Source organism: Myotis nattereri (assembly GCF_964212035.1).
Source record: "Myotis nattereri genome assembly, chromosome: 6".
Lineage (NCBI taxonomy): Eukaryota > Metazoa > Chordata > Mammalia > Chiroptera > Vespertilionidae > Myotis > Myotis nattereri.
Window position 1 is genome coordinate 47,370,319 of NC_138081.1, and position 22,546 is coordinate 47,392,864.

Below are 22,546 nucleotides of genomic sequence, written 5' to 3' on the forward strand. Positions count from 1 at the left end.
TCGGCTAATTAAACAATTTTTTAAAACTATAGTTACACAAAGACTTCTGAACGTTCAGCTTTGGTTTCTATATCTGGGTAGTTTCACAGAACTATAAGTGATTTTATAATTTAACCAATTAGGAAATTGGGGTAATGGAAAGTTAAATGAAAATACCTCATTAGTATCAAGACTAGTTACTAGACCTGGGTAAAAATACTAGAAAAATGTGAGGGCCCTGAAAGCATGCAGTAAATTCCCTCTTTTTATAGATAAAAAACAAATTGATACCCAGAAAGGTTATGACTTGTCCAAAATGTTCCCAAATCACTGAAGCACAGAAATCTTTCTACAACAATATCAAAATAAACTGTATCATTTATCCAAAGAAAATAATTAAAGACTAAAAAGGTTGGGTTAGATGATCTCATGAGTTGAGAATATAAAACTGTTCCAAAGGAAACCAATTTTAAGTCCATTGTCTTCTAGTTATTCTTAGTCTAGCTGTGTGTGGAGCTGTAAGTAGGATGAGAAAACAACTGGTAAGTGGCCTGGCTAACTTGCTGGTAAGAGAGAGCTCAGGAAACCTAACAACTTCTTCAGCAGCTAGACCATCTAGCCTGTCTCTACCCCTGGGGCACAGGGAGAGCCTTCCTAAACCAGGTATCCTGTCTTGTCTTTAGCATATGCCTAATCTCGCAATGCACCCTGACCCTACTCTCTGTGTCCACTCTAATGCTTCCCCTAGTCCGGTGATGGCGAACCCATGACACCTCTGACACGCGAACTCATTTTTTTGGTTGATTTTTCTTTGTAAAATGGCATTTAAATATAGAAAATAAATGTCAAAAATATAAGTCTTTGTTTTACTATGGTTGTAAATATCAAAAAACTTCTGAATGTGACACGGCACCAGAGTTAAGTTAGGGTTTTTCAAAATGTTGACACGCCAAGCTCAGAAGGTTCGCCATCTCTGCCCTAGTCCATCAGTGGGCACACTTTTACCTTACACACCGTAATGTAATTTGCTGCTATGCCAAGTTTCTTCACAGAATGCTAAGCCCATTTGAGGGCAGAACTCTGTCTTTATTCATTGTTATGATTTCTAAAACTCAGCAATGTATATGACATACAGATGACACTTATCAGATGAAAGGGTAAGTTAATATATTCCACAACCCAAGATTAGCTTTCACTCAGTATCCAAGACTACTGTCATCTGGTATAAAATTCACTAACTTTTCAAGCTAGCCAACTCATAGTTTCTCCTCTTCTCAGGTAGACACATGTCTAAATAAAAGCAGCCTACTGCTAGGTGATCAACTCTCAATACAAGTAACATCTGAAGGCTAGCTACTTTACACATCAACTACATTAACGTCCTATTTGCGAATTTGTACTACATAGTATCACTAAAATAACTGTCTATGCTCCTACTGCTGGTATGTAGAGCATTATGGGAAAATCACACTCACCTAGTCAGACCATCTTCCCCAAGAAAACAACACCAATATCTAATTTATTATTCCAAGGATAAATGGGGCTAATACAAAAAAGAAAATACTTTGACACAGGAAAAAAAGTTTGTGCAAATATGCTCTCATTTATACAATGCTAGAGGCCCAAAGCACGAAATTCATGCAAGGGGCTCGAAGCACGAAATTCTGCAAGGGGCTCAGCCCTCACAGCCCGGCTGCCTCGCGGCCCTGTGGCCCTGCCCACTGGTCATTCTGGAAGGTCGTTTCGCCATCTGGTCTAATTAGCCTATTAGCTCTTTATTATATAGGATTCCAGTTTGTAGCTGTTACAAAATTAATTGGTCTATCAACAGAACGAGCTACTAATGGTATCAGTAAACTCTGACAACAAAAGGAGAATCCATTTTTATTATAAATTGATAAAATGTATGCTTTTAAATATTTCCTTCTAAAATTCTGAATTGTCATAACCATAAGGGTTGGGAAATGTCAATAATAACTCCTTATCTTTTTGCTGATTCCAGTATGTCCCCAGATGCAAAAATGGTATCACTAATAAAATATACATTTAAAAATATGGCTGGGACAAATTCTGAAAAACAAAGTGCAAAATATGCTACTTTTCTTGAAAAGTGAGATGGGAATAAGAATGTATTATTAAAGTTTTTGTATTTGTTTATAAGTGCATAAAGAAACTATAAAGAGATAAATTTTAAACTAACAGCAATAGATAAATGAGGGAAAAGAGAAGTGCAAGAGGGAGACTTTCTTTTTATTTTTTCACTACTTGTTAAAATTTCTGTATTATCTAGTTAGAAATTAAATTATACCACTATAGCCCTAGCTGGTATGGCTCAGTGGATAGAGCATCGGCCTGAGGACTGAAGGGTCCTGGGTTCAATTCCAGTCAAGGGCACATGCCTAAGTTGTGGTCTTAATCCCAAGTACGGGGCATACAGGAAGCAGAAGTTCAATGATTCTCTCTCATCATTGATGTTTCTATCTCTCTTTCCCTCTCCCTTCCTCTCTGAAATCAATAAAAATATTTTTTTAAAGATTTTTAAAAAGCATTTATTGAGGTGATCATATGGTTTCTCTTTTTAAAAAAATATACTATAAAACAAAAATTCCAAAAAATATCTACCATTAATGCTTCTATATTAATGCAAGTCATCACTAGAAAGGACTATCCCTATTCATTTTATTTAAAATGTATCACTGATATGAGAACTTTTGTACTTTATATATTTACTCTCTTAGAATTCATTGATTCTTTCATTTTTGTGAAGTCCTTAATCACATTTATTTACCCTTTCTCTGCTACCAATATATCATCATTAGCAATGTCTTAGTTGTGTGGTAACAGTATATATTTATATCCAGCTGAGACTGATTACAAATTATTCATCTTTAGCTATTTATTTTGTCAACAAAATTCAATGGAAAAGCAAACATTTTATTTATTAAGAAAACTAGAAAAATGACTTTCTCCTTTTTCTTCCCTACACAAAGCAAGCTAAGAGTATTTTGCTGTGTTCCAAAAGCTGAACAGGAAAAAAAAGAAAAAAGAAAATAAGCAAGGTGTAATTTCTTTCTTGGCACTTAGCTATTACAATTCTTTGGAGATTATTGTATATTTCAATAAAAAAATAACACATTTTGGGAAAAGACAGAATGACACTTTTCCAATCTGCCAGGAAACAGAGCCTTTCTTCAACTGAAGACCTATCAAAATATGCAAGCTAATGTCATGGCAACAGAAGCACTCACCATGGTAACATCATCCCCGCTACAGAGGAAAACCACTCTAATTCATCATGTACTTCAAGACAAGACATTAGACTAATTCCAATTTTCATTTTACAATCTATACATAACATTCAATATACCTGGAAGTAGTAAAGATTTAATAAAAACATTAATATTTCACAAGAAAGCAGTATTAAAATCAAAGCTGACTCAATTTACATGCAAACTGATTCATATAAGAGATATAAAATCAAGCTAATCCACCTTACAAAAAATCAAGATAGTGGTGAAAATATAAAAGAAAATCAATTATATCACTATTGCTTAAGAGTAAATAGACTCAATACAGAAAGTTATATAGTTTACTAATCACAGTATAGCTGGTAGATAAAACAACAACAGTCTTTTTAAAAATAAAGAATATACTATCAAGATTTTTATTATTACCTGTTTTGTAAATTATTATATATAATTCTGTTTTTATTTCATAGTGATAGATTAATGGCACAAAAACTCTTTCTAGAAACATGTCTCCAGATGATAAAAGTAAAATCAAATAGGACTTTTTAAAACATTAGAAATTAATCAGTCATTTCCACAAATAAAAATTTACTATGCTACATAAACCATTAAAACCCTCTTATAAAAGCTCATAAATAAGTATTATCAACTTTTTAAATTAAATTAAAAGATCTGTTATTAAATGAAAAGATCTACTACCTACAGCATATTAAAATGCCAAATGGCCATTTTAAGATATTCATTTTTAGGTGACAAACCATAAAAGATTAGCAATTCAAAATGTCAATGAAATCATAAAATTGAAAACAATATATATAAGGATCTAATATAACCTAACTGCCTTCTGTGTAGACTAATAACCAAACAGAAAATTCAATTTGAAAATGCTTTTTAAAATTTATCAAAGTTTGCACCTTAAACCTTACAAAGAATATAGGCTTATTAGTATATTAAAATAAACAGCTAATTTTTTCTTTAAAGAAAATACCCATTTTTCTCAAAATATTTAAATATTTTGTCATGTATAGCTTATGCTTCAAATTTTTAAGACCATTGTTTATAAGTAAAAATATCAGTTATTTTTGCATCAACAGCAAAACATATGGAGAAACCAAGCTGTGATCAAGAAGACAATAAACCAGCTTCAAATCTAATTTTGGTCTTTACCCTGAAAGCAAGGGGAAGTCACTAGAGATTAAGGAAGATCACTCCAGATGTTGGAGGACAAGTTAGGATGCCACTGCAGTGGTCCAGGCAAGAGGTAATTAATGACAAGTCAAATTAGAGTTGTGGCAGTGATAATGGAAAGAAAAGGAAATAATTTAAGAGATACGTTCAAGATGCAAAGCAAGACTTGGAGAAGGATCAGAGGGATAAAAGAGGAGAAAATGTCAAATATAACATCTGGATTTCTCATTTAAGGAAGGTAGAAAATGTTGGGAAAGGATTGGTTTATATAGTTTGGGGAGTAGAAATGAAGTTCAGCTTTAAAATGTATTAAGTTTCTGGTGTTTTTGAGAAATTCAAAAGGCAATTATCAGAGTAGGCAATTAGATAAACAAGTCAACTTTTAAAAACCAGCTTAAGCCCCAGTGGGGGGGGGTTGCTGGTTGAAGAATGGTCCCTTGCACCAAAAAGGCTTTGGGTTCGTTCTCAGTTAGGGGCATACCCAGGTTTCCAGTTCAATCCCCGATGGGGGTCTGTGTGTGTGTGTGTGTGTGTGTGGTGTTGGGGGTGGGGGGCGGGTGTTATGCAGCCTATCAATGTAATCTTTCTCTCTCTAAAATCAATAAACATACCAGTGCGTGAGGATTTTTATTTTTTTTAATGAGCTTTTAAAAAATCTGAGTCACTGATTGTTAGTTAAGAGATAACTAAAGCCATGACTGTGGATGAGATTTCTAGAGAGAGAACAGAGCATGAGAAGAATGAAGGTCCAGGACCCTGGGTCTTGGGAAACTCCAAACTTCAATGGCTAGTAGAAGACCAAGAACTTGAATGACACAAAGATAAGAGGTAAGACTAGAAGAAATCAGGAACACATGGTGTCACAGAAGCCATGGAAAGAAGGAGTTTAAGAAAGTGAACAGCAGTATAAACTACCACTAAATGGATGAGTAAGAAACTAGGTGAAAAATTATCTTTTTGCAAATGAAGGGAGATCACTGGTAACTTTTCAAAAAAGCAGTTGATTCAAATAGTGTAAACTTAAATGAAATCCTTTTAAAAACACAATCTTATCTAAAAATACAATACATCGCTTCTCGGCCTTTTGGCTAAGATCAAGTGTATTATCTGTTCTTATCAGTTTAAAAATACAATACAAAAGAAATAAATCAGGGCTCCAGTAGTATAAAAGGAATGCTTATCTATTAATGTATCCCTCCATGTGGTCCCTAGAGGCAATACACAAAAACCTCAAACTTTGGAAATTAATATTTTAAAACCATTGAGCTAGATAATCTTGGAAGTACCTTTCTCAGCTCTGATTTTCTCTAATTCTATAAATGCAATTTAATCTAAGTTGAGGCTTTCATGATAATTAATGATTGTTCTGTGTTTTAGTAAATATTAGATACTGGTGCATTTCTTTATAAACACAAAGAAATCTCCTAAGCTTTATTTTTCTGAATATACCATCCATCAACTTTGCTTTTTCTTATAAAAGTAATGAACTATATGCATTTCTGGATATGTTACAAGGTTATGTCTCTGAAAAAACAGGACATCAGATCAAAAGGTTAAAAAAAAAAAAAACATGTTCTTCTAAGCTGGTATTTGGGGGTTGTCCTCAACAGAACTGTCACTTTAATACAGTATTTTTATCACTATTTTTCAGTATTTTTCCAGGATTCAAAATATATTTTTTAGCAATGTCGTATCTTTTACATTTTATTCAACTTTAGTTAGCTCCCTATAATTAATGTAATGGAGCAGAATTAACTTCTTGCCAAGTTTTAAGTAAGTAGCACCAAACAAATGTAGGCCAAAGAAGTTTTCCACAAGTAAATGTATCTTCTGCCATTCATTTGCCTTTGAATATTTCTGTGGTATCAGATAATAGATTGCAAGGGACAACCAAGATGGCGGCATAGGTAAACACCTGAACTTGCTGCCACGTACAACCACATTAAAACTACAACTAAAAGACATAATGAATATCATCTAGAACCATGGGAAAGCTGGCCGAGTAGAAATTCTACAACTAGAAGGAAAGAGAAAAGCCCACTGAGTCTGGTAGAAGGTACAGAGGTGTGGAAGTGTGGAGGTATGGAGGCACGTACGAAAGGGGCTGGCAGCTGGGTATGCTGTTGTCTTTTTCAATCAGGAGGGAAATACAAGCTCCCGACTGCTCTGAGCTCGAGTTCCGGGTGAGAATTTGGGGACCCAGACTTATAAGGAGAGAAATTGGACTCTCTGGCATCGGACCGAAACGTGAGGGCGGCTTTCTCTAAGAGGTGCTTGCAGCAGTCATTGTTCGTGCACGGGCCTCGGGACACAGATCCCGGGACCTCTCTGAGGCAGAGCTGACTGGTAGCCATAGCAGTTTCCTCCGCCCTGGTGATTCCCTGAGACCCTGCCCCACCCAATTTACAACCCCACCCAAGCTGTCTGCTGTGGCTTTTGCATATGAATGGCCTGGCCTTTCTCCACCTAAAAACCTGGGCAGGCTCAATGAGCTACAAAGCTCCACTGAAGCAAGTCCTGCCCATAAGGGTGTCTCCAGCACAGCAGTTCTACCATTGTAGACACAACTGGTCCTCACAGCCAATTGGCCTGGAGGTCAATTCATCCCAGTGATACCAACTACAATCAAGGCTTACCTACAACAAGACTGTGCACACAGCCCACAAAGGGGTGCACCAAGAGTGTCCACCTCAGGTAACTGGGGAGGCTGAGCCACTGGGCCCTATAGGACACCTAGCACAGAAAGCCACTCTATCAACACAGGGAAGCAGCCAAAATGCGGAGACAAAGAAAATGTCACACAAAAAAGAAATGGAGGAAAGCAAACTACTGGGTATAGAGTTCAAAACCACGGTTATAAGGTTATTCAAGAATCTTCTAGAAACCTCTGAGAAATATAGTAAGACCCTCAAGGTTATGTAAAAGGACCAATCAGAAATTAAGCATACACTGACTGAAATAAAGAATAATATACAGAGATCCAACAGCAGACTAGAGGACCCCAAGAATCAAGTCAAAGATTTGAAATATGAAGAAGCAAAAAACACCCAACTGGAAAAGCAAAAGAAAAAAGGAATACAAAAATATGAAGATAGTACAAGGAGCCTCTGGGACAACTTCAAGAGTACCAACATCCGAATTACAGGGATGCTAGAAGAAGAGAGAGAGCAAGAAATTGAAAACCTATTTGAAGAAATAATGACAGAAAACTTCCCCTACCTGGTGAAAGAAATAGACTTACAACTCCAGGAAGTGCAAAGCTCCCCAAACAAAAGGAATCCAAAGAGGACCACACCAAGACACATCATAATTAAAATGCCAAGAGCAAAAGACAAAGAGAGAATCCTAAAAGCAGCAAGAGAAAAACAGTGAGTTACCTACAAGGGAGTACCCATAGGACTGTCAGCTGATTTCTCAACAGAAACTTTGCAGGCCAGAAGGGAATGGCAAGAAATATTCAAAGTGATGAATACCAAGAACCTACAACCAAGATTACTTTATCCAGCAAAGCTATCATTCAGAATTGAAGGTCAGATAAAGTGCGTCACAGATAAGGAAAAGCTAAAGGAGTTCATCACCACCAAACCAGGATTATATGAAATGCTGAAAGGTATCCTTTAAGAAGAGGAAGAGGAAGAAAAAGGTAAAGATACAAATTATGAACAACAAATATGCATCTATCAACAAGTGAATCTAAGAATCAAGTGAATAAATAATCTGATGAACAGAATGAACTGGTGATTATAATAGAATCAGGGACATAGAAAGGGAATGGACTGACTATTCTTGGGGGGGAAAGGAGTGGGGGAGATGCGGGAAGAGACTGGCCAAAAATCGTGCACCTATGGATGAGGACAGTGGGTGGGGAGTGAGGGCGGAGGGTGGGGCGGGAACTGGGAGGAGGGGAGTTATGGGGGGGAAAAAAAGAGGAACAACTGTAATAATCTGAACAATAAAGATTTAATTAAAAGAAAAAGAAAAAAAAAGAAACTATGCAGGCCAGAAGGGAGTGGCAAGAAATATTCAAAGTGATAAATAGCAAGAACCTACAACCAAGGTTTACTCTAACCAGCATTACTCTACCCAGCAAAGCTATCATTTACAATTGAAGGTCAGATAAAGAGCTTCACAGATAAGGAAAAGCTAAAGGAGTTAATCAGCAGCAAACCATTATTACATGAAATGCTGAAGGGTATTCTTTAAGAGGAAGAAGAAAAAAACGGTAAAGATAGCCAAAACCAGTTTTGCTCAGTGGATAGAGCATTGGCCTGCAGACTGAAAGGTCCCAGGTTCGATTCCGGTCAAGGGCATTTACCTGGGTTGCGGGCACATCCCCAGTAGGAGATGTGCAGGAGGCAGCTGATCGATGTTTCTAACTCTCTATCTCTCTCCCTTCCTCTCTGTAAAAAATCAATAAAATATATATTTTTTAAAATAGGTAAAGATAAGAATTATGAACAACAAAGTGACAACAAGCACATATCTATCAACAAGTGAATCTAAAAATCAAGTGAATAAAAAATCTGACGAACAGAATAAACTGGTGAATATAATAGAATCAGGGACATAGAAAGGGAGTGGACTGAAAATTCTTGGGGGGAAAGGGATAGGGGGGTGCAGGAAGAGATTGGGCAATAATCGTACACCTATGGACCATGACAGTCGGTGGGGGGGAGTGGGAACCGGGTGGAAGGGAGCTATGTGGGGGAAAAGAGGAACTGTCATAATCTGAACAATAAAGATTTATTTTTTAAAAAAAAAAAAGAAAATAGATTGCAGTTTAAAGTCAAGCTGTACCTACCCTTGATCAGGGCTTCCTCCTCAAGTTACACAGACTGGCTCAGACCACTACCTTTCTTCTTGTATTTGAATTATTGGCTTAAGGGGCCAAAAGATAAACCACCACATTGTGAGAAGTTCTGAGGATTTTCTGATAAATGTGGTGGACTTAACATGTGCATTTATATCTATTTTGATGTGAGACCTCACTAAAATGAGAGTTACAGAAGAGACATCAACAAAAAAGGAAAATGGGAAGATAATAGCAAAAAACAACATGTCAATATATTTTTGAAAGATAAGAAGTAGATAGAGAAGTTAATAGTGCAAGAGCAAAGAAAACTAGATAGTAAGAGAAAGATACCAGTGCAAAGCAATTCATGCTGCATGCTGCAGTTCCCCAGAAAGGATCAGGTAATCTGTTCCTTTGACTGCAATGGTTGCCAAGGGGCAGAAGGCGATGCACGGTACTGAAAACAAGGAAACTGGTTGAAAATTTGTATAAGGTGCATTTACATCTCTAGGTCCACTCCTCCATCCCAGGCAAAACCCAGGAGATATTTTTATTCTGTGAGAAAAATAAAGGACAGAAGCTCCAGTCCAAAAGATTCAGGAAACAGAAGAGGAAAACTGAAAACTGAAACCTAGAGAATTAAGCATTATACAAAGCAAAATAAATCAGTCAGAGAAAGCTATATATCACAGGATCTCACTCAATTGTGGATTATAATGAACAACATAAACTGATGAACAAAAACTGATCCAGAGACAGAGAAGCATCCATCAGACCATCAAACCTCAGAGGGAAGGCAGGGGAGGGTGGGGGGAAGAGGGAGCGATCAACCGAAGGACTTGTATGCATGCATGTAAGCCTAACCAATGGACACAGACACTAGCGGGGTGAGGGTACAAACTGGGGGGTGGGGTATGGCAATGAGGGGTAAGGGCACTATGTAGTAGGTGTACCGGTTAATAATGGCGGGTTTTGTAATCAAAGAAAACACGGTAATTTCTAGAGAAACATCAAAAGTGCTTTCTTCTAAGTAATGTCCATCGCTAGCTACACATTTCCCCATCTTTCAGGTAATTTGTGGATACCGTCCCAATAGAACTTTTCTTGTTTTGAGGCAAAACATTCAGAGACCCAATTTTCCACTTCTTCATACGTTTTGCAATGCTGCTCAGAAAGTGTGTGTGCCATCCATCAGAACAGTGGTAATCTGAAGGAGCAAGGTCTGGTGAATACAGAGGGTGGGCTAATACTTCCCAGGCAAGATATTTTAACGTGTCTTTAATTGGTTTCGAAGTGTGTGATGGTGCATCATCATGAAGCAAAATTACAGCCGTGTCTTCTGGCACATTCTGGTAGTTTCATGATCAAAGCGTGGTTCAAATTGATTATTTGTTGTCAGTAGCGATCAGTATTAATGGTTTCACCTGGTTTTAGAAGCTCATAATACACCACACCTTCCTAATCCCACCAAACACAGAGCATTGTCTTCTTTCCGAAGCGATTTGGCCTTGCAGTTGATGTTGATGGTTGACCTGGACCAACCCATGATTTTGTGCATTTGGCATTCTCAACATAAATCCACTTTTCATCGCCTGTCACGATTCGATGCAAAAAAAGACTTTCTTTTGTGCCGTTGAAGCAACATTTTACTGATGACTTTTCAGTTTTCCATTTGTCTTTTGTTCAGTTGATGTGGCACCCATTTTCCTTCGTTTAAAATCTTCCCCATTGTTTGTAAACGATTGAAAATTGTTTGCTGAGCAATGTTTAATCTTTCTGCAAGTTGTTTTTGAGTTTGACACGCACCTTCATCCAATAATGCTTATAATTGTTGGTCTTCAAACTTTTTCAGTTGACCTGGATGTTCTCTGTCTTTCTCATCGAAATCATCACTTTTAAAGCGTTTAAACCAGTGTTCACAAGTATCTGGAGATGAGCATGTTCACCATAAGCTTCCCAAAGTATACAATAACTTTTTCTTCAAAATAAAGTAATGAATTAAAACTTCCCACAAATGTTCTTTTTTGGCATGGAAGTTGACATTTTTAAACATAAAAATATCTATGATGTTAACACCTTCAGCAAATTTGACATATGAAGTTTTGAAGCTTGCTGTCAATACAACAAAATAGCACACGTATCAAATCGCATATATGTGCAACTCCATCTACTGAAAAAAATCCGCATTAACTGGTACACCTAGTAAGTGGTTTTAATTTGCATCTCTCTAATGATTAGTGACACTGAACATCTTTTCAGATGTCTATTGGCCATCATCTATATGTCCTCTTTGAGAAAAGTCTATTTAAGTCTATTTAGATCCTTTGTCCATTTATAGTTGGACTAGTGGCCTGGTGCACGAAATTCGTGTGTGTGTGTGTGTGTGTGTGTGTGTGTGTGTGTGTGTGTGTTGGGGGGGAGAGGGGGTGTTCCCTCAGCCCAGCCTATACCCTCTCCAATTTGGGACCTCTCAGGGGATGTCTGACTGCCGGTTTAGGCCTAAACCGGCAGTCAGACATCCATCTCTCAATCTGGGACCGCTGGCTCCTAACTGCTCACCTGCCTGCCTGCCTGATTGCCCCTAACCACTCTGCCTACTGGCCTGCTTGCCCCCAACAACCCCCCACTTGCCAGCCTGATGGCCCCCAACTGCCACCCCCCCCACCAGCCTGATCGCCCCCAACTGTCCCCCCGCCAGCCTGATCGCCCCCAACTTCCTCCCTTGCCAGCCCGATCACCCCCAACTGCCCCCCCCCACTGACCTGCTCACCCCCAACTGGCCCCCCTGGCGGCCTGCTCACCCCCAACTGCCCTACCCTCCTGGCCTGATCACCCGTAACTGCCTCTGCCTCGACCTCACCACCATGGCTTTGTCCAGAAGGACGTCCACAAGGTCTCCTGGAAGGTCTCCTGGTCTAATTAGCATATTACCCTTTTATTAGTACAGATTATTTGGGTTTTTTGGTGTTGAGTTGTATAAATTCTTTATAAATTCTGGGTATTAACCCCTTATCAGATACATCACTGGCAAATATGTTCAAAGGAGATTTTTTTTTTTTTTTTTTTTTTGCTTAGAGAAAAATCATTTAAGTGACCTGTTTTAGTCCTAAAGATATTTGGCAATTAAGTAACAACTGTTCAAGGAGAAAGATAGAAAATAACATTAATTTTGGCATCATAAAAGCAAACCAGCCCGCCCTAACTGGTTTGGTTCAATGGATAGAGCATCGGCCTGTGGACTGAAAGGTCCCAGGTTCGATTCCGGTAAAGGGTATGTACCTTGATTGCGGGCACATCCCCAGTAGGAGGTGTGCAGGAGGCAGCTGATCGATGTTTCTCTCTCATCGATGTTTCTAACTCTCTATCCCTCTTCCTTCCTCTCTGTAAAAAATCAATAAAATATATTAAAAAAAAAAGAAAAAGAAAAAGCAAACCACTGCTCCATAAGTCCTGTGGAATAGAAACCAGGGGAGACCGAGTATGCACAGAAATCCTAGATCTCATTAGGGCCCAAACTGTTGCTCTTTTCCATCAAAATGTTATATCTCTCTTGGTCAGGAGGCCTCAGAATAAGATCAGCTGGTATCAGAGAACCCAAGAAACTCCATGTCAGGGAAAGAAAAGATATGGATTGGTGACCAGGACTTAGACTATCATGAGAAAGACAAAGGTGTGTATGAAGATAGAAATCACTTTGACCAAGCTGGTCTAAAATTAATTAAATCAGCCGTAACCGGTTTGGCTCAGTGGATAGAGCGTCCGCCTGCGGATTGAAAGGTCCCAGGTTTGATTCTGGTCAAGGGCATGTACCTTGGTTGCAGGCACATCCCCAGTAGGGATGTGCAGGAGGCAGCTGATCAATGTTTCTCTCTCATCGATGTTTCTAGCTCTCTATCTCTCTTCCTTCCTCTCTGTAAAAAAAAATAAAAATAAAATTAAATTAAATTAATTAAATCATTTTGTGATGTGATGTCTATGTGTGAGTGTTGCTTAAAGAGCTGTGAGATTAACTGTCCATGCCTAAGGTAACATGGAAGACACTTCACAACTACTTTTCCATTTCCTTTATACATACACCCTAATATATTTCCATCAGACTAACAGGGGTAACTTAGGAATACCTATCTTTAACACTGTCTGTGTGTAGTAATGAAAGCAGCAGATGCACAAAAAGTGGAATCAATTATGAACTCATCAGAATTTCACCTTTCTGGAATCAGGACATGGAATAAGTTAAAAATCTCAAGGAAGAACCTAAGAAGTAAAAAGGGATCTCTGCAATATTGCAATGTGCTGTGATTTAGAAGGGGGAGACAAAGTGAGGGCTTCAGAAGGAATGCCTTCAAGTAAAAACTGGACTGGATATATTATCATTTACCAGGTAATAAAAATTTAACAGTTGTTTTACAGAGTTTAAGAAAAAAAGTAGTAATAATCATAACAAGCGACTAAGCAATTCCGAACTCTAGGCAAGAAAAGTTTTCTAAAAAAGAAAAATATACTAGTTGACTCAGACATGAACAATATTTATGTTACCATAGAAATACAAATACTGAATATTCATTTAACCAAACATGTGCAATAATTATAATTGTATAATACAGAGGAGGGTGAGGGAGTATTGGTGGAGTTAGGAAGCTCAATCCTGTTCTAGTAGAAAGTAAGCAGATCATGTGCAAAACGAAACACCAAAAGCGAGCAGCATAAATAGATTTTGCAAATAACGGAAGAAAAAAAGCAGCAAAAACAACAAACAATGATTACCTCCTAGGAGTGCACTTTGGGTCTGGGGAAGGGTAGGAGAAGGAACTACTCTATTTTCCAGTATAAGCCATGATATTTTAATTGACTTTTAATATCATGGCCATGTATTATAAGAATGTTACTTGGAGCCTATATAATTTTTCCATAATATTACCTCTTTTATTTTGAATATATTTTAAAAAAATAGAGAAAAGAACTGTAAGAAATAAGGTAGCAAAAATTCTCAAAAAACTACTACAACCAAATCCAAAGGTATATTAAAAATTATATATATCATGATCAAGTAGCATTTATCCCAGAATGCAAGAATGGATCAACATGAGGAAATTACTGTAATTTACTACATGAATGTCATAAAAGGGAAAAATGGCATGATACTCTCAACAGAAAAGCATAGATAACAGGTAACAGAAAAGACATTTGTTAACTCCCAAAATCTACCTCTGACTGGGGGGAGAGAAAAAAACCCTTTGTAAAAACAAAAATTTCTTAACATGATAAAAGATATCTAACAGAAATCTACCAAAAGCATACTTAATGGAGAAAATTTAGCCACATTCCCTTTGAGATTGAAATAAAGGATAAATGTCTCCCTTTCCTCCATCCAATGAGAGTCATTGTTTAAACCAGTATTAGAGGTTCTGGCCAATATATAAAATTATATAATTATTAGAACTAACAATGTTCAGCAAGGAGGTGAGCCAATTAAATAATCAACAGTGTGACAGCACACTAGAAGTAGCAAATTCTTCTAAAGTCACTGTTTACTATAAAAATGGAAAATATTAAATATTTAGAAATTGGATTAAAAACAAAAATTTCTACTCAATTAGAGAGCAGAAAAAGACCTGAAAAGAGCTATACCATATTCATAAGATAATTTAACACTGTAAAAACATCTATTTTCTCCAAATTCATCTAAATTCAAATCAATTCCAAATAAATGCCCAACAGAATTTTTGGGTAATATGACAAACTGATTCTAAACCTTATATGTTAAACCAAATATCCACAAATATTTAAGAAAATCCTGGCAAAGAGCAGAGAGTCTAGCCTTACCAGATATCACTTACAAAATCATTGTAACAACAAAGTGTGGTTGCTAGAATGGGAATAGACTAATAAATCAACTGACTATACTAGACATCACAGAGACTCACCTGTCAGGCCACTTCTTTTACATACCACCAAAATCTCACATATGCATGGGTCTGAACCGTGAGTTTAACACAATGAAATTTACTGTAGTTATTGTTATATTTAGACTTTAAATCTTTCCAATGGAGATTAGGCCTAGAGAATACTGAAACTTAAAAGATCTACCTTCCATATTTCCTAAGATAGCATTTTCTACAATTTCTGTCCCCAGCGTCTAACTCTCCTCCATCTCCTCCTCCTTAGACCACAGAAGATGTCCCCCTCCATCAGTTTTGGCAAGGGCAGCTGTTAGTGAAAGCAAATAGCACATGACCTCACTTATATGTGGAATCTAATGAACAAAATAAACTGACAAACAAATTGGGTCCAGAGGAATGAATGCATGGAACAGACTGACAGATTTCGGGGTGGGGGGAGAGGGGGTGGGGTTAACAATTAACCAAAAAACATATGTGCATAAATGCATAGCCCATGGACACAGATAATAGTGCAGTGAAGACTTGGGGTGAGGTGGGGGCTGGGTGGAGGGAGCCAAAGGGGGGAAGAATAGGGGACATTTGTAATACAGTCAACAATAAGTAAAATAAAAAATTTTAAATGCAACATATGCTGAGGGACAGCACATGAAATACAACCGTTTCCTGTAGAGTAGTGGTTCTCACACTTGAGCATGCATTAGTCACTTGGAGAGCTTGTTAAAGCACAAAGTGCTGGACTGCATTCTCAGAGTTTCTAATCAGCACATCTGGGGTGAGTGACATTGCTAACAACTTTCTGTGTGGTGCAAATGCTCCTGACCACAGGTCACATTTAAGAAACACTGCCCTATAGCGCACAGGTTCGCAAGTGAAGGCAATTTTATTCTCCAGGGGAAATTAGACAGTGAATGAATTATTTTTGGTTATCACAACCTAGAGGGATGGAAAGGAGAGGTAATACTGGCATCTAGTAAGAACAAACCAATGAAGATGCTGATAAACATCCTATCATGCACAGGATAGCTCCCCACAGCAAAGAATTACCTTGTCAAAAACATCAATAGTGCTGAGGTTGAGAAACCCTACCATAGAGTAAAACAAAACTTACTCCAAATATATGATTTGACTACTAAGTTGTTGAAAGTCCTTTAATGAGTTTCAGAAATTTGATATGGAATAAATATTCAAAGAATTATATTTTTCTTCAAGCAGCGATAACTCTAAATTTTATTCATCTACAGCAAAATTAAGTTTTAGAAATATTAATACTTAAAGGTATACTGGCCTACAGCAAGAAATAAACATTTATATATTATTGGTAGATTTATAGTAAAGAAACATAAATTAACATTCATTTTATGATATTATATTAAAGACTAACTTTCTTGAAAAGTAACAACCAGCTGTATTTATTTCTTACACTGAATGAAAAAGCAAAAAACTATTCATTTCACTATTTTATATATTTAGTATAAATGAAATCTTTTATAACAGTTTGTTTTAAGGAAAAACAGTGATTACAGGAATAATACTAAATAAATGTGTCTGAGAAAAATGTACTTTATAGATACATGCATGTATGTACATGTACATACATATCTACCACACCACCACCACCACCACCACTACCACCACCACCCCACACACATAAATGAACTTACTCCAGTAGGCTGAAAAATAAGTCCATCCATTTCATGGCTAACTTCTTTTGCAAAATTTCCTTCAAGTAGCTATAAAATAAATATATGTATTTTCAGAAATACAATAATACAATAATCACTTTAATTAACGGTATTTTAAATTCTGTAAACTTTATAAAAACTTTTCTTAAGTTTTAAGAACTGAAATGCAAAATGAGAGAGAGGGGTTGACCAGAGGAATATAGGTTAATACATTATAAGGTGTTTTTTTTAATATGTGAAGATTTCCATTCTATGGCAGGCTAGATATCTTGAATAACAGTCCTAACTACAATCAAAATGATGGATAAAATATTTAAAACATTTTTAAATGCATTGCTGAGTCAGGATGAAAGGAATTTTAATATGGAAAATTCAATGTGGATTTAAAGCATTGGTCTCACTGACAAAATAAAAGGAGAAACTCTGGGAAGTAATAAATAAAGGGAATAAAAAATAAACACATATAACAAAGAAGACAGCAGAGAAACCTGCTTGGGGATGGAGTGTGTGGGAGAACCCCCTGAGAATCTGTAACCACAACTAACTCAGACATAGGAAACACAATCCGGAAATACATCACCTGTGTTTTTCCAAAACCCTCAAGCAGAAAAAATTTTAGCCTTACTTTTTTTTTGTCTTACTGTTTCTTTTCTTTTTTGGTTTTTCCTGTATTTTTTTTCAAGCAAAGAACTGCAGTACAAGGGATGCACAGTACAAAATACAAATAGCAGTTTTCTCAAAGCCTTATCTGCTAAACAGCAGAGTTATAAGAGCCAATGCTCTCTAATTAGTTCTGAGCAAGTCATTTTAAATTCTTCCTTTTCATGGACTTTTATTATTTTGAAGAACTGAACATGTGTATCATGGCCAGAAATCCTAATATTGATTTCTGCATTTCAGGGAAGAGAACAAAATATACTTTCACAGAGCCAGATAGGACAGTTTTGGGATTCATTTATGTGTCTTCAAATTTTAGGATCTGTTGTGGGTTATCTAATCCAAATCTTTTATCATAATCACATCCTCTTAAAACCACTACACTCACTTATAGGGAGATTTACATTCCAATAGCAACAACCGAAATTTCAAGTGTATTTCACATGCAACAAGATTAGTGTTTCTCCTCGCCAACTGTGACCTTTACCTTCTCTGCCATTACTTCCTTCAAAATCTGTAATTTCTCTAAACTGGGGGCAGTGAGCAAAATTAGAGCGATACTAGTTCCTAACTGCTTAAAGACCAATTTGAGTTTGAATATCTACAGTCCCTTAAAACTGTAATGCTCCTTAGTCAAATTCCTAAGGACAGAAATTAGAAAGGCTGGGGTGAGGGTAAATGAGTTAGTGTTTAATGGGTAGAGTTTCAGTTTAGAAAGGTAAAAATTGATCTGGAGGTAGATGACAGTAATGGTTACACGACAATGTAAATGTATTTAATGCCACTGAAATGTATGCTTAAGATTTGTTAAAATGGTCCATTTTGTGCTATGTATATTTGCCTCAACTTAAAACATATGTAAAGAACTCTTAATATTTCCTGTTTTGTTTTGTTCTTTCCTCTCATTATAACACTATGAAAGTGGGGAGCTTGCCAACTGGATCTCTTAGAACCATGTTGATGAGAGTTTAGCCAAATAGGCAAAAATTTCAGGACAGATCTGAGATTCATACATTGATCTCCAATTTACTCAAAGGTTCAAATGACCTAGCCATCTGAGGAGGAACTCTGTCTAACTAAAAATTCAATATGGATTCAAAGCACTGATTTCTTATAAATTTCTTTCAAGAGGTAAAAATAAACTCCAACCATCAAAATGTCAAAAAATATCAGCTGACACTCTTGCTGTAACTTTGGAAGGCAATGTTAAACTAAAAGCTTTGTTTCATATTTATTATCTATTCACCCTGGAGAAAAAATATTTTTGAAACCTATGCTCATATTTAGTATAGGTATATATATATGACCTTTATGTTCTGTATCAATGTTTTTCAAATCTATGAATGATGAATAAAAGTTCAAATAAGAAAAAAAAAAGATAAAAAAAAAAGTTCAAATAAGAAAAATATATATAACTGGATACTTCATGAACCCCATTATGTAAGAAAAAGTAACTTGCTACATTCATAGCAGAGTCCTGCTGAGGAATGATGTAATAAAAACCAAATATCACAATCATCTTTTTAAAAAACACTTTTAAAAGGTTAAAGAACTTGTTCTCCTTTTATTGTAGGTACATCATTTAGAGCAAGTAAACAGCTTTTCCATTCTTAGACCAAACTTCTCAACTTCATACACTGGGCCATCCCTAAACATAAAGTATGTAATAAAGTAACAGTATAAAAATACAGAGTTGGCAAGACTAAATAACACAATGTCATCTGAGAATAAAGTCACCTAGATATATAGCAGCCAAAAACAGTCTTGGGCCAAGGATATTCCATTGATAAAAAGCAAAAAAAAAAAACCTGCTCCTGCCAAAACATCCTGCCTATGCAGGGCAAAGTTCAGTCTCCTATAGGGAGAGAGAGAGGCAGGCTCACTGAGGGAAAACCCATCCCTGAGACTAGGGGCTAAAGGTCTAAATACTACTATTAATACTAAGACTTTAGGAGGAAAACTAAGAAAACTGTGGTTCCCACAAGTCAGGCACTGAGTGACAAGAAACAGTTGTTTATAGATGAGGGAGAGCACAAGAGCAAAAAATAGACCACTATGTGGTATAAGCAAGCAGAGTCTACTGAAAGCTAAAAGTGAAGCTGGAAAAATGGGGCAAAACCACTTTATACCCATTGTTAACAGCAGTCATCTGCTGAAGGAATGCAAAGTCGTTGAGCACTGAAGATAACTATAGCAATATAAACCCATCTCAAATACAGAACACACTGATTCAACCACTAACTCTTCTCCCCAAAATGAGGCCCATTAAACTGAAAGAAGAGGTATGTCCACACTAAGCACAAAGATATTTACCTCAGAAAAATAATGAGTGTCCAGCATCCAATAAAAATGTACCACACACACACATAAAAAATAAGAAAAATAATGACTACATTTAATAGATAAGGCAGTCAATAGAACAAGACATAAAGATGGCCCATAGGGCAAAGGACCTAAATAGACACTTTTCAAAAGAGGACATATAGAAGGCCAAGAGACATATGAAAACATGCTTAAAGTCACTAATCATCCGAGAGATGCAAATCAAAACGACAATGAGGTACCATCTCACACCTGTCAGAATGGCTATCATCAACAAATCAACAAACAACAAGTGCTGGAGAGGATGCAGGGGAAAAAGGAACCCTCCTTCACTGCTGGTGGGAATGCAGACTGGTGCAGCCACTATGGAAGACACTATGGAGTTTCCTGAAAAAACTAAAAATGGAACTCCCATTTGACCCTGTGATCCCACTTCTAGAAATATATCCCAAGAAACCAGAAACACCAATCAGAAAGGATATATGCACCCCTATGTTCATAGCAGCACAATTCACCATAGCTAAGATCTGGAAACAGCCTAAGTGCCCATCAGCTGATGAATGGATTAAAAAACTGTGGTACATCTACACGATGGAATATTACGCTGCTGTAAAAAAGAAGGAATTCTTACCATTTGCAACAGTATGGATAGAACTGGAGAGCATTATGCTAAGTGAAATAAGCTAGTCAATGAAAGAAAAATACCACATGATCTCACTCATTTATGGATAATAAAGACCATTATAAACTGATGAACAAAAATAGATACAGAGGCAGAGCAGCATCGAACAGACTGTCAAACTACAGCAGGAAGGCCAGGGAGGGTTGGGGGTGGGGAGGGGGGAAAGAGATCAACCGAAGGGCTTGTATGCATGCATATAAGCATAGCCAATGGACACAAGACACTGGGGGGTAGGGGAGGCCAGGGGATTGTCAAGGGCAGGGGAAAAAAGGGAGACATATGTAATACTGTTTGTAATATTTTAAGCAATAAAACAAAATTTTTAAAAAAAGAAAAGAAAAAAATCACCAAAAAAATAAATAAATAAATAATTTAAAAATAAAATAATGTGACAGAAAAAAAAAAAAAAAAAAAAGATGGCCCATATTTTGGAATTATCAAATGGACTTTAAAACAGCCCTGCCAAAACCGGTTTGGCTCAGTGGATAGAGCGTCGGCCTGCGGACTCAAGGGTCCCGGGTTCGATTCCAGTCAAGGGCATGTACCTGGGTTGCGGGCACATCCCCAGTGGGAGATGTGCAGGAGGCAGCTGATCGATGTTTCTCTCTCATCAATGTTTCTAACTCTCTATCTCTCTCCCTTCCTCTCTGTAAAAAAATCAATAAAATATATTTTAAAAAAAAAAAAAAAAAACCAGCCCTAACATTTTAAAGAAAAGGGTAGAAAACATGTCTGAACAAATATGGAACTTCACAGAGATAAAAATAAAAACTATAAAAATGAGACAAATGGAAATGCAAGAAATAAAACACAGTATGGGGGAAAATGCTAATCAATGAAAATAAGCCCTAGAGCCTCAGTGGTTAGAGCGGCAGCCTACGAACTGAAGGGTTTTGGGTTCAATTCCGGTCAAGGGCACGTACCTCAGCTGCAGGCTCCATCCCTGGTAGGGGTGCATGCAGGAGGCAACCAGTGTGTCTCGTTCACATGGATGTTTCTCTCCCTGTGTCTCTCCCCTTCCCTTCCACTCCCTCTAAAAATCAATGGGGGGTAAAATATCTTTGGGTGAGGATTAAAAAAACAACAACAAGAAAAAATGATAATCAATGGATTATCAGCAGACTGAATATAACAAAGGGAAAAGAAATCAATGAACTTGAAGAAAAAAATGTGTAGCACTTTTTCCAACTGAAATAAAAAAAAGAAAAAGATACAACACTGAAAATCAAAAAGCAGGCATAAAGATGTCTTGAAAAAACTTACAGAAAACCAGTAAAAATATGAACACTGAAACAATCAGACCTAATTGAAAATTATAAGACATTCCACTCAACAACAGGAGAAACACTTTTTTTCACAAGTGCATACAACACATTTATAGGTAGGTCAAAGTAATACAAAGAATGTCTTCTGACCACAATGAATTAAATTATATATCAGTAAGAGAAAGATATCTAGAAAGCTCTCCAATGTTTGGAAACTTAATAACAAATTTCTAAATAACCCACAAATAAAAGAAAAAAATCAAAAGAAAAATTTTAAGTATTTCATACCAAATGAAAACACAGTAGGCTGAGATTTGAGAGATGGAGCTAAAGTGTACTTACAGAAATATTCATTGCACCCTAACCAGTTTGGCTCAGTGGAGCATTGGCCTACAAACTGAAGTGTCCCAGGTTCGATTCTGGTCAAAGGCATGTACACTCCAGTAGGGAGTGTGCAGAAGGCAGCTGAATTGATGTTTCTCTCTCATTGATGTTTCTAACTCTCTATTCCTCCCCCTTCCTCTCTGTAAAAATTCAATAAAATATATAGTAAAAAAAAAAAGAAAAAATATTCGTTGCACTGAGAAAAGTAGAAAGGTCACAAATCAATATTAGCTTTCACCCTAAGAAACTAAGGAAAACTCTAGAGTATTTAGAATCACAGATATAAGGGAAGAAGCCACTTGGGCTGAGATTGCATAACCAATAAGGAGGACTACTTTCCCTAAGGCTAAGTAAGACCCAGACACTGTTGAAGAGGTTCATGACTCACTGAATGGCAGAGAAGTTGAAATGTATTGATGAAATGTCTCACTAGTTTTAAAAGATGGA

The 22,546-nt window shown here is 36.8% G+C and overlaps 1 protein-coding gene across 3 annotated transcripts in view; it reads right to left on the minus strand.

Moving 5' to 3' along the window:
* RNGTT (RNA guanylyltransferase and 5'-phosphatase) overlaps window positions 1-22,546 on the minus strand; it is a 203,302-nt gene that overhangs the window by 94,620 nt on the left and 86,136 nt on the right. For 2 of the 3 annotated variants that reach the window (XM_081094416.1, XM_081094418.1), the window contains exon 12: window positions 16,769-16,837. The exons of the other annotated variant lie outside the window; for it this stretch is intronic. In XM_081094416.1, the coding sequence (XP_080950542.1) occupies window positions 16,769-16,837 (69 nt within the window). The remainder of the gene's footprint in view (window positions 1-16,768; window positions 16,838-22,546) is intronic. 3 annotated transcript variants of the gene reach the window in all.